Source organism: Schistocerca americana, chromosome 3 (assembly GCF_021461395.2).
Source record: "Schistocerca americana isolate TAMUIC-IGC-003095 chromosome 3, iqSchAmer2.1, whole genome shotgun sequence".
In the NCBI taxonomy this organism is placed as follows: domain Eukaryota; kingdom Metazoa; phylum Arthropoda; class Insecta; order Orthoptera; family Acrididae; genus Schistocerca; species Schistocerca americana.
The window spans coordinates 554145659-554163193 of record NC_060121.1 but is presented as its reverse complement, the minus strand read 5'-3'; the positions used below and the strand labels follow the sequence as shown (position 1 = coordinate 554163193).

General features: G+C 40.5%; 1 protein-coding gene across 2 annotated transcripts in view; it reads left to right on the top strand.

Annotated features, from left to right (window-relative positions):
* Positions 1-17535, top strand: part of LOC124605205 (protein lava lamp-like) — a 157355-nt gene that overhangs the window by 36707 nt on the left and 103113 nt on the right. For both annotated transcript variants that reach the window (XM_047136744.1, XM_047136743.1), the window contains exons 4-5: positions 8963-9161; positions 14800-15146. In XM_047136744.1, coding sequence (XP_046992700.1) covers positions 8963-9161; positions 14800-15146 — 546 coding nt within the window. The remainder of the gene's footprint in view (positions 1-8962; positions 9162-14799; positions 15147-17535) is intronic.

Here is a 17535-nt window from a genome sequence, read left to right as displayed (position 1 = left end):
TTATATCATTGTATGATACATAGTGAAGGAGATATAACTTCATAAACATTGAGCTGAGTGAAAATGAAACTGCAAGGTGAAATTCGTTAGAGATGCAGGTGAAATACGTGTAGAAATATGCTAAATACATGAGGCGTGTATATGTGGGCAAGGCCATCTTACTACTTTGAAAGAAATACTGTGGGGGTAAAAGTCAGCAACCTCTTATTGGGGGGGGGGGGGGGGGGGGACAGTGATATTGTGGACAGAGATATTGTGGACAGAGAACGGGGAGGAGGAGATGGACAGAGAGAGGGCAAGGTAGAAGTGTACAGAGAAAGGGTGGAGGAGGAGATGGAGGGGGAGGAGGAGGATGAGGTGGACAGAAAAAGGATAGAGAGGGAGATAGACAGGGAGAAGAGGTGAAGGAGATGGACAGGGAAAGGAGATGTACAGAGATAGGAAAGAGGAGGAGAGAGAGTAAAAAGGAAAAGATGGATACACACACACACAGACAGAGAGACAGAGAGAGAGAGGGGGGGGGGGGAGGGGGGGGGGGCAGGAGGAGATGGACAGAGAGAGAGAGGCAGAGGAGGTAGACAGAGGGATGGGGAAGGAGGAGATGGATTAATAGATTTGAAATAAATACAGGGTTATTACAAATGATTGAAGCGATTTCACAGCTCTACAATAACTTTATTATTTGAGATATTTTCACAATGCTTTGCACACACATACAAAAACTCAAAAAGTTTTTTTAGGCATTCACAAATGTTCGATATGTGCCCCTTTAGTGATTCGGCAGACATCAAGCCGATAATCAAGTTCCTCCCACACTCGGCGCAGCATGTCCCCATCAATGAGTTCGAAAGCATCGTTGATGCGAGCTCGCAGTTCTGGCACGTTTCTTGGTAGAGGAGGTTTAAACACTGAATCTTTCACATAACCCCACAGAAAGAAATCGCATGGAGTTAAGTCGGGAGATAGTGGAGGCCATGACATGAATTGCTGATCATGATCTCCACCACGACCAATCCATCGGTTTTCCAATCTCCTGTTTAAGAAATGCCGAACATCATGATGGAAGTGCGGTGGAGCACCATCCAGTTGAAACATGAAGTCGGCACTGTCGGTCTCCAGTTGTGGCATGAGCCAATTTTCCAGCATGTCCAGATACACGTGTCCTGTAACGTTTTTTTCGCAGAAGAAAAGGGGCGGTAAACTTTAAACCGTGAGATTGCACAAAACACGTTAACTTTTGGTGAATTGCGAATTTACTGCATGAATGCTTGAGGATTCTCTACCGCCCAGATTCGCACATTGTGTCTGTTCACTTCACCATTAAGAAAAAATGTTGCTTCATCACTGAAAACAAGTTTCGCACTGAACGCATCCTCTTCCATGAGCTGTTGCAACCGCGCCGAAAATTCAAAGCATTTGACTTTGTCATCGGGTGTCAGGGCTTGTAGCAATTGTAAACGGTAAGGCTTCTGCTTTAGCCTTTTCCGTAAGATTTTCCAAACCGTCGGCTGCTTGCTTTATTTGTCGACTTCCGTGGGCTACACGTGAAACTTGCCCGCACGCGTTCTTCGCTCACTGCAGGCCGACCCGTTGATTTCCCCTTACAGAGGTGTCCAGAAGCTTTAAACTGCGCATACCATCGCCGAATGGAGTTAGCAATGGGTGGATCTTTGTTGAACTTCGTCCTGAACTGTCGTTGCACTGTTATGACTGACTGATGTGAGTGCATTTCAAGCACTACATACACTTTCTCGGTTCCTGTCGCCATTTTGTCTCACTGCGCTCTCGAGCGCTCTGGTGGCAGAAACCTGAAGTGCGGCTTCAGCCGAACAAAACTTTATGAGTTTTTCTACGTATCTGTAGTGTGTCGTGACCATATGTCAATGAATGGAGCTACAGTGAATTTATGAAATCTCTTCAATCATTTGTAATAGCCCTGTATATACCTGGGCAGCACTGGGTACTAGCTAGTGTCAGTCAAAAATGTAGTTTTTTTAATACTGAGTGTTGGATTTCATTGACCACCATGTTTTTGGATTTGGACTTGATTATGGGTTAAATGTGACAATAATCTGTACTCTGTGGATAGAAGTGCATTTGTTTGCATGTCAATACAGAGTAATAAATTTCTTAATCTTTCTTGTACTTTCCTGTGTTTCTACAGTGTTCATTTAGTAAATATGACACAATCGTCAATAATCATTAACTAAAGTTTTTAAATTGTATATTTATACATAACAACAAGAATTTACAAGAGTTTGATCATATATCAAGTGTCTGTGCTCGCTGAATATGGAAATTCTAATGAGACAAGCAACTATCCCAGAAGGAAGATTATGTTCTTAACATACCATTGACACTAGGTCCAGAGCTTTTTTATTGTCTCTCAGAGTGGCTTTCAGAAAGGATTCACTAATTTCCCCCAGATATAGCCACACAAGATTTTATAAATTCCTGAGTTACTAAGCAAAAAAATTCTCTGGTTGGTGTATTCTGAGACCTTACTAAAACTTTTGATTGTGTTGACAACAAAATTCCACTAGGCAAACTAAAGTGTTACGAAATTAATTGGATACCATTTGCAAGGGTAGTGTCTCACTTCTATAAGAGAAAGCAGAGGTTCACTTTGTCAGACTGAGCTTCAGGAGCGAGACTAACTCTTGAGCCTTTTCTACCTCCACACCTTTGTCATATGGAGATTTGGTAAGGAATGTCTAAGTGACTTGTTAAGTCATTTGGAGAGTCTCCGTCCCATAGTTGAATTTACTATGGAGGTAGAGAAGGATTAATGGCTCTCCTTTCTGGATGTGCTGGTTATGAGGAAAGGTAAGAACCTGCGCCCCAGCATGTGTCAGAAACCAAAATATGTGGATCAATACCTGCATAAACTTTCAAATCATCACACAAGCCAGAAAAGAGGTATGGTTAGCATGCTTGTAATGTACATGAGATGAATATGTGAGCCATAGTCCTGCAGGGTTGACATTCAACACTTGGTATGCATTCCGAGGAAGAATTGTTATTCCACCAGGGATATGAGAAATATTAAACTACCAAACACTTGCCAGTGTGACACATCTAGAAACAAAATGTAGTCCAGCACATTTCTACCATACATCTGCAGAGTGGTGGACAGAATAAACACTGTATAAAAGTGTACACAAACCAAGGTAGAAGTGTCTTAGCTTGGCAGAGAACAAATAGGACACAATTGCAGTGTCAAAAGTATAATGCGTACCATGTACATGCGGAAAAGCCTATGTTGGAATGACTGAATCATCCATCAGTGACTGGGTCATTTAATATAACCAGCATTGCAGGTTTTGACAGAGAGAGAAATCATCCATGGTATATCATGCGCTGTCTGGACCAAACGTGCAATAAAACTTACTTAAATGCAGATTCTCACAGTGGAGAACAGCCATGCACGTTTGTACAAGGAAGCCATCAAAATTCACAGGCACAACATAGCTTCAACTATAAAGAGGAAAATCTCCAGATAAATAGGGCTAGCATTCCCACCCTCCAGCAAATGATCGTTGCAGGTAATAAGGGGAAAACTGCTGTGGTAATGACCAGGGAAAGGCCTTCGGACATTGGTGCAGCAAGTACATCTATAACCACTGACTGCAGCCTTGACTCTAATCTGCCACCACCAGTGAAGTAGGAAGAATTTTTGACAGCACTAGCCACTTATTTTGCTGAAATGTCTGGCAAATTTTAACGTTTGTTGATTACACAAATGTTCTAACCAAATCTCCAAATTCAACCTTACACTGCTAGACGGTAGTTGAGCAGTACTGTAACGGGTTCACAGCTAACAGTTTAGGTCTTCCTCATACAAAAATTCATATTATGCAGTCTCAAATGAGACATTTCAGTGTCACAGCCTGACATTAATGTGTATACATATACTAAATTAAATGTTATGTGCTAAATTCCTCCAGTCCAGCGAGATAACAAGCTGTAATGAACTCACTCTACAGATACACTAATCGAGCTCAGATCAACATCTTTGTTCTCAGGCTTATCTCTCTCACTGTGATGACCTAAAGACAAAGGTGTTACGTTATTTTGTATATTCTCATTCCTTGTTATTGTGTCAATGCATCTGCAATAAATAAAGTATTTCTTTGGCAGAAGCAAGCAGTAAGAACATTGTGTACGGTAGGTTGTTCATTTTGCAGAGGTTCCTTTAAGGATCTTAGAATTGCTATCTTGTTCTAGGGTTCAGAGTGGAAATATGTAATGTGGTGCAAAGATGTTAAGCAAGCTTCCATCTAAAGTAGAACAAGAAGTTGATAATTCCAACAAATTCAAAAGAAAATTAAAAACATACCTTATTACTCACTCTGTCTACTGGTTTAAGCACAAATAGCAGAGTGATAGTTTGTCATTGATTTGGTGTACCGATGATGTCTATAGAAGTTGCTTGTTAATATGCACTGTTACTCATTCCAGATCCCCTACATTTTCTTTAATCAGGTGAGGGAAATCATGGAAAACATAAATCTGAATGACTAAATGGTAATTTGAACCGAAAAGCTAATTCAGTGCCTTAATTATTGCAGCACCTCACTGGGTATAATTTTAGAACAGTCATACTTCCTGATCCAGAAAACTTCTCAGACTGGGAAGAGAATGGTGTGATAAATAGGTGAACATCACTCATAACATAATTTCAAGATATGACTTGTTTAAAAACATGAAAGAAAAAAAACCACATTTGCTGCTTTTTCCCAAAAATTTTAAGTGACTTTTATTGTAGATTGGGGTGGCAACCATTCTTTGAAGTCTCCCATTCATTCTGTACTTTCAGAATCAAATACATGTATTCTGAGGTAACAGTGTATTAAATTACAAGGAGACAGTACTTTACCCACCAGAGCCGTAATTCCAAGAATGCCGACAGACACATAATAAGTGGGGAAAAAAATTATTCCTAGCTTTCAAAACTGTTAGTTAGGAAAGAAAGATAATTTGGAAAAGTTGGGGGGGGGGGGGGGGGGGAGCCATTCACTCAGACCCACCTGTTGTGGCAATGAGGGAAGACGAAGATCAAGGGGGAAAGGCAGGGAAGCTTCAGTGTAAGAGTCCATGCTCATAAATTAAGGATAATACTGATACATGGTGAAACAATGCTCTGGGGGGTGGTTTGCAGGTTTAAATCACCTCGGGGTATGACCATGCGGTGAATTTGACCTACGGTTGTCGCACGGTGGCGCTGGCAGCAGTCTACATATGCAGAGTTGTGTTGGTGTATGCCAGAGTATGGTGCAGCTAGTAAGTGTGCAGATGTTTTCAGACGTGCTAATGGTAACTGTGTGTTGAAAATGGCTCAAAGAACATACATTCATGACGTTATGAGGGGCAGAACATTAGGGTGACTGGAGGCTGGTCAAACGCAACAGGTTGTAGCACGGGCCCTCCATGTGCCACAAAGTGTGAGCTCAAGATTATGGCAATGATTCCAGCAGACAGGAAACGTGTCCAGGGGCTACAGTACGGGACGTCCACAGTGTACAACACCACAAGAAGACCGATATCTCACCGTCAGTGCCTGCAGACGGCCATGGAGTACTGCAGGTAGCCTTGCTCAGGACCTTACTGCAGCCACTGGAACAGTTGTCTCCAGACACACAGTCTACAGACAACTGAACAGACATGGTTTATTCACCCAGAGACCTGCAAGGTGCATTCCACTGACCCCTGGTCACAGGAGAGCCCATAAAGGCTGGTGTCAAGGACACAGTCCATGGTCATTGGAACAGTGGTCCCAGGTTATGTTCACAGACGAATCCAGGTATAGTCCGAACAATGATTCTCACCGGGTTTTCATCTGGTGTGAACCAGGAACCAGATACCAACCCCTTAATGTCCTTGAAAGGGACCTGTATGGAGGTCGTGGTTTGATGGTGTGGGGTGGGATTATGATTGGTGCATGTACACCCCTGCGTGTATTTGACAGAGTAACTGTAGCAGGTCAGGTGTATCGGGATGGATGATAGCGCACAGCCCCACCGAGCTGCCATCGTGGAGGAGTACCTTGAAACAGAAGATATCAGGCGAATTGAGTGGCCTGCCTATTCTCCAGACCTAAACCCCATCGAGCACGTCTGAGATGTTCTCGGTTGATGTATCGCTGTACGTCTTCAAACCCCTACGACACTTCAGGAGCTCCGACAGGCACTGGTGCAAGAATGGGAGGCGATATCCCAGCTGCTGGTCAACCACCTGATCCAGTGCCTATGCTATCAGTGCCAGTTTTGTGTAGTCTCACCACATTCTGCAATTATCCTTAATTTATGAGCATGAGTGTAGTACATAATAGCCAACATATTGGCTTCTGTCCAGAGTTGATACAAGAATAATGTGAGAAGTATATATGGATTGAGGGGAAGAGGATGAAAACTGGAATAGAGCAATCAAGAATTAAGATTAAAGCTGTAAAAAGGGGGAGGGGAGAGAGAGAGAGAGAGAGAGAGAGAGAGAGACTGCCTGACCAAAAAGAGGGGGAGCAGAAAGGGAGGAGGAAAGAGGTGAAACGTCACAGTTTGATTGTGTATGTGATGTTATTTCAGTGATTAACATTATTGAGACTCATTTACAAAGAACTTGGCACTTTGGCCCACTTATCAGTATGACATTGCACCCCATCTGGCCTGGATAAAATCACTGTTTCAGATGGGAATGGTTTCCTGAAGTCATTTTATCTTATCCTGAGTACTGGTAATGGGATGGAATTGACATCTGAGCTGGTCCTCCCACACATGTTCTATTGGAAACAAATCTTGGAATCTTGCAGTCCACAGGAGTATCTCAACATCATGCAGACAGTTCATAGAGACACATGCCATGTGTGAAATAGCATTGTCCTTTTGAAAAATGGCCCCTTAACACTATTCCGTGAGAGGTAACACATGCAGACGCATGATATCTGTCGCACACCATTGTGCTGTCAGAGTTCCCTAAATCGCTACCAGCCATGACTGGAAGTAATACCAGCTGGCTCTACATACCTTGATGCCAGGGATAACATCACTGTGCCTCTCATTGGAAGAATGGGACCCCTCACCAGGTCACCGTCATTCTTGTCCTTGGTAGTCATCTGGGGTAGTGCAGAACTGCAATCATCACTCATCCAACTGCAACACCATTCATCAGCAGTTGATGCTTCCCAGTCATGGCACCACTCCAAAAACAGCCATTTGTGTTGTAATAGCAGGATATGCAAGGGATGGTAATTCCATAGCCCGGCTTCTTTTAGTCTCAGACCAGTGGTTTAGGATGCCACAGAATGTTACAGGTAGTCCAGTACTTGTTATCAGATGGCTGGCACAGATGTGAAGGGGCTATGATGTCTTGGTGCATAATAATATGATCCTTCCTTGTGAGGTCAGATGTAGTCAACTAGAACCTTAATGACGAGTACACCTGCCCTCAGCTTCTCATGGAGTTCAACACTGGGATAGGGTCACATCTTAATGCCCCACAAATCTGTACATTGCATGATTCAACCAGCTGGCCAAATGGGACCAAAAGTGATGCCTCTTTCAAAAGCTGTTAAGTGCTGATAACATTGTTTCACATGAGTATGCAACACTTCAATGTCCTTCACAATGATCACTCAATGCCGGATACTGTTCATGCTCCTTATATACGCCACCAGGCCTGGTAGCAACACTAATCCACTCTGGTGGCTGTTCTGCCTGTCACAAAGGATTGCAGATCTAATCATACATACCTGCCAATGATGTGAATGTGTATGAAGTCACATTGAAATCCAACCACGTCTCCTGGTTGCTTCACTCTTTTCGTCAGGCAATGTAAACAAATAAAATGACAAAAACAGTCAATTATTGATAAAATTATTTAATTGAATAGATAAAAAATCTACTCACCAAAGAGGCAGCAGAACACACACATAAAAGACTGTTGTGGTGGGCAAGCTTTCGGAACTAGTGGCTCCTTCTTCAGGCAGAAGGGTTGCAAAGGAAGGAAGAAGGGTGAAGGAAAAGGACTGGAGAGGTCTAAGGAAAGGGGTAGATTTTGGGAAAGTCACCCAGAACTGCAGGTCAGGGGAGACTTACCGTATGGATAAATATAATGTAAATAAATAATTATAAATAAAGTCAATTCCGTAGTCTGCACAATCCCAGACTCTTAGCATCCAACTCTCCTCCCTCGACCACATAGCAGTTAAGCTTGAGTTGAAGATAACCATCAACAAGATAGAGGTCATCACAGATATCAGAAATGCACCATAGGATGACACATTAAACTACAACCTATTTCCTGCAGATAACTTGGAGAACTAATAATGTCAAAGTGTCTGGCCATCAAAGGATCATGGGGTTTATGAAACTGGGAAAAGCCTATCATCTCTGCAAAGATGGAATATTAAACATATACAAACCAACTGATAATAAAGTATAAAAAAATGGTTTGTCAGACCTGTAGCTGTTTTCTTCAACCAACAACATCTCACGGGTATACTCGTTGCACTAGATTAACTGTTTCAATGATGAATCCATCAATACTGCGTTTGTTGCTTTGAATTAGTCACCAGCCTGACACTTGTATGAGCAATTGACCTTTCCTTGTTTTCCACACTTGTATTGCTTTTTGATTGTCTTTCTGTATAGACAGCAGTTTTAAAACACTTGACCAACAGCAGTTCACTAACACTCTAAAAATGGCATTGTTTGCGAGATATTGACATCAACTCTTCATACCCACATGATACATTTTTATTAAATTCCAAAAAATCATTTAATTTCTCTATCTCACTCAGATGCTCATGCTGTTGTTTTACACTATTGTGAGTTGCAGTAGTAAGTCATGTTTCCACTCTGCTATATTTACTGTTTGGTATCTTATAATAATTCAGTGGCTACTCGTTATATTTGTGATCTCATGTGAACTTTATGAACTGTAGTCTTTATCCAACTACTTGTTGCAGAATAAAATGTGAGCAGCGAAACAAGGAAGTTACAAAAAATAAGCGTGGTATTGAGGAGATGGTTGAACACTTACGATCACAGTTGGAAGAGAGAGAACAGACTATTCAAGAACTGAAAGGAGAATTTAACACTAGGTTATTAGCAGCTGCTTCCTTAACACACACAGTTCCTACTGCAGAGGTCACTCAATCATTTGAAGTAAGTTTAATTTCAGTGTTTTTTTATGTGATAATTTTCTGAATTCATAGTGACATATTGGGTTGACATTAATCTAGATGTTGAGTTTATTCTTTGTGAGAAAAAATTTATATCACATCCAGTAAAAGTGGAAAGAATAGTTTGTGTAGTTTTCATAAGGTAATTTTTTTTTATCTTTAGTCCAGTTCTCATTTTCAGCTTTTTTTCTCTTGTTTTATTTGAATGAGTCATATATACACTGAACAAAGTAACAACAGCTATAATTTGAATAAAATATCCTGATTGATGGGTGAGCAGGTCAAATCACAGGGGCCAGTCACCAGCAAATTGCATTTTTTTTCTCAAATGCCATGTGTTTCCCGCATTGCCTGCTTTATCTATGTTCAGAGTCTTGTCAAGTGTGGCCGGCTGTATACCAGCACCACTGCCCATCTCTGCTGTACTGCAATTGTGTCAATAATGAAATTATTTTATTAGAGCTGTGGCATATATACTCAGTTCAGACTAAAAGACCGGGACTACAGTAATTAAAGATAAGGGCTAAAAGTAAGAGCAGTCTTAATTTTTACTTCATGCACCCATCTGTGAATGTCCCCAGTTAATAGAAGAAAGTGTTACCTTCATAAAGTGTAATCTTATCCTGCACTGCCACACAGACAGCGTGTGTCAGTTCAGTATCACTTCGAAGAAAGTAGAACATGGAATGGGCACTGGTTACTAGCAAGTGCACCTAGAACCGTTTGTTGTGAAAACTCAAATCTATTTTGCCATTCTCTGCAAAACTAATATTATACGAGGGCAGTTCAATAAGTAATGCAACACATTTTTTTTCTCGGCCAATTTTGGTTGAAAAAACCGGAAATTTCTTGTGGAATATTTTCAAACATTTCCGCTTCGTCTCGTATAGTTTCATTGACTTCCGACAGGTGGCAGCGCTGTACGGAGCTGTTAAAATGGCGTCTGTAACGGATGTGCGTTGCAAACAACGGGCAGTGATCGAGTTTCTTTTGGCGGAAAACCAGGGCATCTCAGATATTCATAGGCGCTTGCAGAATGTCTACGGTGATCTGGCAGTGGACAAAAGCACGGTGAGTCGTTGGGCAAAGCGTGTGTCATCATCGCCGCAAGGTCAAGCAAGACTGTCTGATCTCCCGCGTGCGGGCCGGCCGTGCACAACTGTGACTCCTGAAATGGCGGAGCGTGCGAACACACTCGTTCGAGATGATCGACGGATCACCATCAAACAACTCAGTGCTCAACTTGACATCTCTGTTGGTAGTGCTGTCACAATTGTTCACCAGTTGGTATATTCAAAGGTTTGTTCCTGCTGGGTCCCTCGTTGTCTAACCGAACACCATAAAGAGCAAAGGAGAACCATCCGTGCGGAATTGCTTGCTCGTCATGTGGCTGAGGGTGACAATTTCTTGTCAAAGATTGTTACAGGCGATGAAACATGGGTTCATCACTTCGAACCTGAAACAAAACGGCAATCAATGGAGTGGCGCCACACCCACTCCCCTACCAAGAAAAAGTTTAAAGCCATACCCTCAGCCGGTAAAGTCATGGTTACAGTCTTCTGGGACGCTGAAGGGATTATTCGATGTCCTTCCCCATGGTCAAACGATCAACTCTGAAGCGTATTGTGCTACTCTTCAGAAATTGAAGAAACGACTTCAGCGTGGTCGTAGGCACAAAAATCTGAATGAACTTCTCCTTCTTCATGACAACGCAAGACCTCACACAAGTCTTCGCACCCGAGAGGAGCTGACAAAACTTCAGTGGACTGTTCTTCCTCATGCACCCTACAGCCCCGATCTCGCACCGTCGGATTTCTATATGTTTGGCCCAATGAAGGACGCAATCCGTGGGACGCACTACGCGGATGATGATGAAGTTATTGATGCAGTACGACGTTGGCTCCGACATCGACCAGTGGAATGGTACCGTGCAGGCATACAGGCCCTCATTTCAAGGTGGCGTAAGGCCGTAGCATTGAATGGAGATTACGTTGAAAAATAGTGTTGTGTAGCTAAAAGATTGGGGAATAACGTGGTGTATTTCAATGCTGAATAAAACAACCCCTGTTTCAGAAAAAAAATGTGTTGCATTACTTATTGAACTGCCCTCGTAGATGCCCCACCACCTCTTCCTCACTACCTCAAATCCTGGGTACACCCTTGCTGATTTTGAACACAAAATACTTTGCTAGGAACGGTCCTGTTGGAGGGTGGTGCTGTTGCCTTCCTCTGATGTTTGAACTGACTTACCCAGCCAGTTATAGAAGGACCTACAGTTTAATGTAGATTCCAAACCACAGTACAACTCGGCACTGTTAACATCAACAAACATTGCCAGTGGTGAAATTAGTGATTAGTGACAGATAAAAATCCTAGGTCTGAACTGGATCAGACTGAGAACTTTGGACTTTAATAAGTCTGGCACGTTACCATTAAGTCACCGGGCACCCAACCTCTCCCTCTCTCCCTCCCTCTCTCTCTCTCTCTCTCTCTCTCTCTCTCTCTCTCTCTCTCTCCCTCCCTCCCTCCCTCCCTCCCTCCCTCCCTCCCTCCCTCCCTCCCTCCCTCCCTCTCTCTCTCCCTCCCTCCCTCCCTCCCTCCCTCCCTCCCTCCCTCCCCCCCTCTCGCTCTCTCTCCCTCCCCTCCTCCCCCTCCCACACACAGACAGTGTGTATCATAATTAATGACCTAAAGGTGTACAGTTGAAAATACATGATACTGCAAGCAAAAAAAAAGTCTTATAAACATGTGCTCCTAAATGGAAATGCATACCTAAAGAGCTATGAATACTTGTTTATCTTTGATCCCATGCCACACGTCTCTTCTACTGAACAAGTGCACATAGCTTGTAAGATATGCAATCTAGAGCCCATGATTATTAGATAATTTTTCTTGTTTTGGTCCGTACTAGCTCCTCCCAAAATGTGGGAAACAAAGAGGGTGCAACAAAAGAGATTTGTTTTACAGTATCAAAGATGAAGTACTGCTCGTAGCTCGTAAGGTATGCGTTTTAGAGCCCATGTTCACTGGACATTTTTGCTTCTAGTATTGTGTACTTTCAACTGTATGCATTTGTGCCATTAATTATGATACATTCTGCACATAAAAAAACACTGAATCGATTTTAACTAAATTTGATACTTGGTACACATGCCACATATTATCTGGAAAGGAGTAATGTGGAGGTGAGAACCAACTAGCTCTCGTTGGGGTAGGGGGTGGGGAGGGGGAGTAGGGGATGATTGATAGAGGTGGAAGAAGAGATGGATAGAGAAAGTGGAGAAGGAGGGGGACAGAGAGAGGGGGATGAGGATGTAGATTTACTTCCACAAGCACTGTACAAGCAATTGTGGTGAGTTAGTAGACAATAGAAACTCACTCAGCTAACACAGGATGATATAATATGTGGTACGGTTATGCTCCTACTGCCAACAGAGGTTTGTTGACTAGACTCTAGACTTCACATAGGCGGTCTCCTGTAGCTGAGTGTAGCTCACATAATCCTCAATAGCTGTTTTCATTGCTACATAGTAGAGTTCAGTGACCAGCAACCCACAGCTCATGGGCCCCATACAGCCCATGAAACCATTCAGTGTCACATAAAGCATTCATTGTTTTGGTTATGGTATTCGGAACAAAACTAGCAAAGATTTTGTGTGTTTCTTGTACAATAAAATATAGTTCAAAGACAACTCCATCACACAGTGGAGCAGCAGTGTTCTTTCGCCAGTTCTTCGCCTAACTTTAATGAACATCTTTGTCGTGCATGATCTAATTTTGTCATCCATAACTAACTGTTTCAAAAACTGTGAAAATTATTCTGCTGTAGCTTTTTTTTCACAGATGGAGTTTTGATTCACTATCAGATTATATGAAATTCAGCTGTTACTATACCATCATATCTGAATGGTCTAAGACTGTTTCATAATCAATGCGTAGTTCCTCAGAAATATGATAGTAGGTAGTGTGCTGATAATGCTCAGGTTTTGTCATTTTTTATTTCCTTTTTAAGTGCATTGTTGAGAAGATATTTGAAATCAAAGTTTCTAAACAAAGCAGCATCAATCTTTTAATCAGAAATGCATCAAATTCAAAAACATCACTAATAATTTGTGGCAGGTTGAACCACATTCATCACCTTTTGTAAATACATTTCAGAACTTGTTAGTATTCTTCTAAATTTTTACTTGAATCCAAAATACATGACCTTTTCTTGACTGCCTTGGTAACACTAGCTTGAAGTATTTCCAGAATTATGCAATCGTGAAGCCAACTACTGCAGATTACGAACAAACCTTCTCTCCAACCCATTATGTTGTGTTAGATTTTTTTCTTAAATTGCAGTAAAACTGACTTGTGCTCATAAATTTCACTAGCATATAGCTATAAAAGACTGTGTATGTTGTTCTTAGCTTTTTCTTTTTAAATAAAATTGTCCTTTAAAAATATTTGTATGTTTCTTCCCTTAAACATGTTTCAGTTTAGGGTATTTTCTGACAGTGTTTATATCAAAACCACTTTTTGTATTTAAAAATACTGTTTATTGGACACCTTTAAAATGTGAAGTTGGAAGCATGCAGCCCACAAGATATTCAGATTTTGATAGTGCAATCTGTGGATATTAAAAGATTAGTGATCCCTGTTGTAGTTTCACTCATCATTCGTGAAAAATTTATTGAGTATATTTCTGTAACAACAATGTAACCAACTTGTCAACTTGTGGATAGTAGCTTGACCTAAAACCAAGTGAAAAAGCACAAAATGTTTTGTTTTTTTTTTTTTTTTTTTCCTCCCAGCACCAAGAACCACAGCTTGGTATTCTTTTTGCTTACTTCTTTAATTAATTACCCACCATCCTTGTGAATACAATAATTAAGCTGTATCACAGTCTGCTAAACATGGGTTTCAACCTCATCACTTCACGCTACTCTTTGCAAAGTAAAATTGCCAGGCATTGGATTTCAAATTCCCGTTGCCTTCCCCAGCTTCGCAGGTACACACTCACGTTCACATGCTTTCTGTCCTTCAAACAGATTTGTTTCACCTTTTCGCTTGTTCCTTTTTTTTTCAGTTTCTGTTGTAGATGCTCCTTTGCTTTGGTTCTTTCTCTCTAGCATTTGGTTTTTCTTTCATTTTTTCTGTACCCTCTTTTGTCTCAATTGTGCTTCAACAGTATTTTTTGTTTCCTTGCCAATCATATTCCCAAAATTTCGTGTTTCTTAAGTTTTTAAATTTGTTGAAACATTGATGGTACTTGGAAACTTATCGAATCTAAATTTCATTCTTTTAGAGTCCCCTGTTTACTTACTAATTAGTAAATGATAAATTCTTACTATACTAATTTGTTTCTTGAGCTCAAGTCATAGATGCTGCCAACAGCTGATAATTGTGTTGTAAGCATCTTTTCATGTCTATCCGTTTTCTTTTCATTTGCTTTTTCATTTTTGTTCAGAACCTCAGGCAAGACAAAATATCAGTGTCATAAATTTTGACAAAGTAACTAAAATTCATTTCTAAAATCTAGGAAGATATCTTTAGAGAAAACATTTCCAGGGTCGTGCTTATGCAGTTTTCACAAGTCTGTATTATTTATTTATTTTTACTTTATTTATTTCTTGCAGATACCAGAAGGAATGTCACCAGAACATCAGATTCAAGAACTGCACTCGCAGATATCTCTGAGAGACAATAGAATTACAGAACTTAATGGTAAAATAATTGAACTGGAAAATACAATAATTGATCTTCAAGAGAACTTGAAGGAGAAGGATTCTGTAATTGAAGCTCGCACAAAGGCAATAACATTAATGTCAGAAGACTTGTCACGCAAAAGCAAGGCAACTTTAGATACCTTAGATGAAACGCGTGAGGAGATGAGGACAATGCAGCAAAATTTTGTTGCCCTTGAAGCAAACATGAAAAGAGAGAAAGAAGACCTGAATAAACAACTGGAAGCAAAAAACAAGAGGTGTGGAAAGCTTCTGATAACTTATCATTTTTACATTTCACTCTTTTCTCCTGCGTGCTTTTATATCACTTGATATGGATTCCCAGGAATGCAATCTTAATGGCAATACTAGTTTTAGTGATGAAAAGCAAATATTGATATTGTAAAGTAAGTATCCATTTCTCTTGCATTTTTTCCAGAGTAAGACAGATTGTATGTTTGAAAATCGAAACACTGTACATATCTACATCTACATGTACATACATACTACAAACAGGCCATTGTATGGTGCATATCAGAGGCTACCTTGTACTGTTGCTAGTCGATTTCTTTCTTGTTCCACTTGCAAATAGAGGAAAATGATTGTGTTCCTCTGCATGAGATGTATTTTCTCACCCATATTTTGAAAGAAGAATGTCATCCTTCTTCCACAGATCCCTATTTGAGGCTATGAAGCATCTCTGTAATACTCACCTTTTGATTGAACCTACTCGTAACAAACCTAGGAGCCCGCTGCTGAATTGCTTCAGTGTCTTCCTTTAATATAACCTGGCGAGGATCACAAAAATGTCAGCAGTGCTCAAGAATGGGCCGCACTAGTGGTCTGTACTCGGTCTCCTTTATATATACACTACATTTTTCCAAAATTCTCCCAATAAACCGAAGTTTGACAGTACACCTTCCCTACTACTGCATTTTCGTGCTTGTTCCATTTCTTATCACTTTGCAACATTACGACTAGATACTTAATGAATCCATTTTTCACAAGATATCATCCAAGAAAAGGACATACCAAGTTTGACACAAGCAATGCTTTCTAAATCCATGCTGATTTGTGGACAGAAGCTTTACTGTCTCAATGATTATATTCAAACTCAGAATATGTTGAAGAATTCTGTAGCAACCCAGTGTTAACAATATTGGTCTGCAGTTATGCGGGTCCGTTCTTTTACTCTTCTTGAATACACTGATCTTGAACACACCTGCACCTTTTTGCAGTCACTTAGAACTTTGCACTGGGTGAGAGATCCGCAATAAATGTAAGCTAAGTGAGGGGGCCAGTGCCATAGAGTACTCTCTTGTAAAACTAAATTGGGATTCCATCATTAACCACCAACATATTTGTTTTTAACTCTGTCAGTTGCTTCTCTGTACTGCCAGTGATGCTTACTTCTGTGTCCTTCAAATGGGAGTCTGTACAGTGATGTGTTTGTGCAAACCTCACATGTGAATGATTTCTTAAACATGAAATTTAAAACTCCAGCTTTCCTTTTGCTGTTTTCTATTGCCACACCAGGCTGGTCAGTGAGTAACTGTATAGAAGCCTTTGACGTGCTTGGCGACTTTACATAGGACCAGAATTTTCTCGGGTTCTCGACAAGATCTTTTGTTTGGATATGATGATGGAAGTTGTCGTATGCTTCGCACACGGATCTTTTTTACAGATTCATGAATGTCTACTAACTTTTGCCTGTCATCATTTTTTATTAAACTACAGTAGGTCTTTTCCATATTTAATCCACTTACTCGGCTTATACTTTTCTGGAGTGCAATTTACAGTCAGCTCAAACTTTGCTCACAGTTTCTCTATATCTGTTATATTGGAACTAAATGATGTCCATTTATTGTGTAAATTGGCTGCTAAAACCTGTTTATGTGCTCTTTCTAGCAAAAATACTCTGCCGACCTTCTTGATGGACTTATTAAATTTAGTAACCATCATCACTGTGATGAGATGATCACATTCCTATCTCTAACTGACACAATCAGTAAGCTCAGGCCAGTTTGTCACTACAAGGTCTAAAATATTTTTATTGCTTTAGGCTATTGAACTAGCTGCTCAAGACAGTTTTTGGAAAACATATTCAAAACTACTTCACAAGACTGTCTGTTCTTAACACCTTCAGTGAATCCATAGACTTCACAATCTTTCCTCAGTAGGTTAAAGTTGCCTCCAACTAATATTGCATGACATAGATATTTTCACACTTCTAAGCATAGGCTTTCTTTGGATGTTTCTAAAACTGTCAAGTCAGAATTGAGTGGCCAGTAAAAGCATCAGATAATTTACTTTACTTCATTTAGATCAATTACATGCATCTGAGTAATTTTACAGTCAGACTTAATTTCTACTTCCATAGACATAATATTTTTGTCGACTGCAATGAACACGACCTCTCCTATGGCATCTAATCTGTCTTTTTAATATGCATTCCATGTCTCACTAAATATTTCCGAGTTTCTTGTTTCTGATTTCAGCCAGCACTTGATTCCAAAAATAATTTGAGCACAACAACTTTTCTGCAGGACAATCAATTCAGAAGCTTTGTTACGAATACTGTGAGAATTTACTTTAAAATTTTGACACATGAAATGTCTTTACTTTTTATGCTCTCCGATTTCACTCATT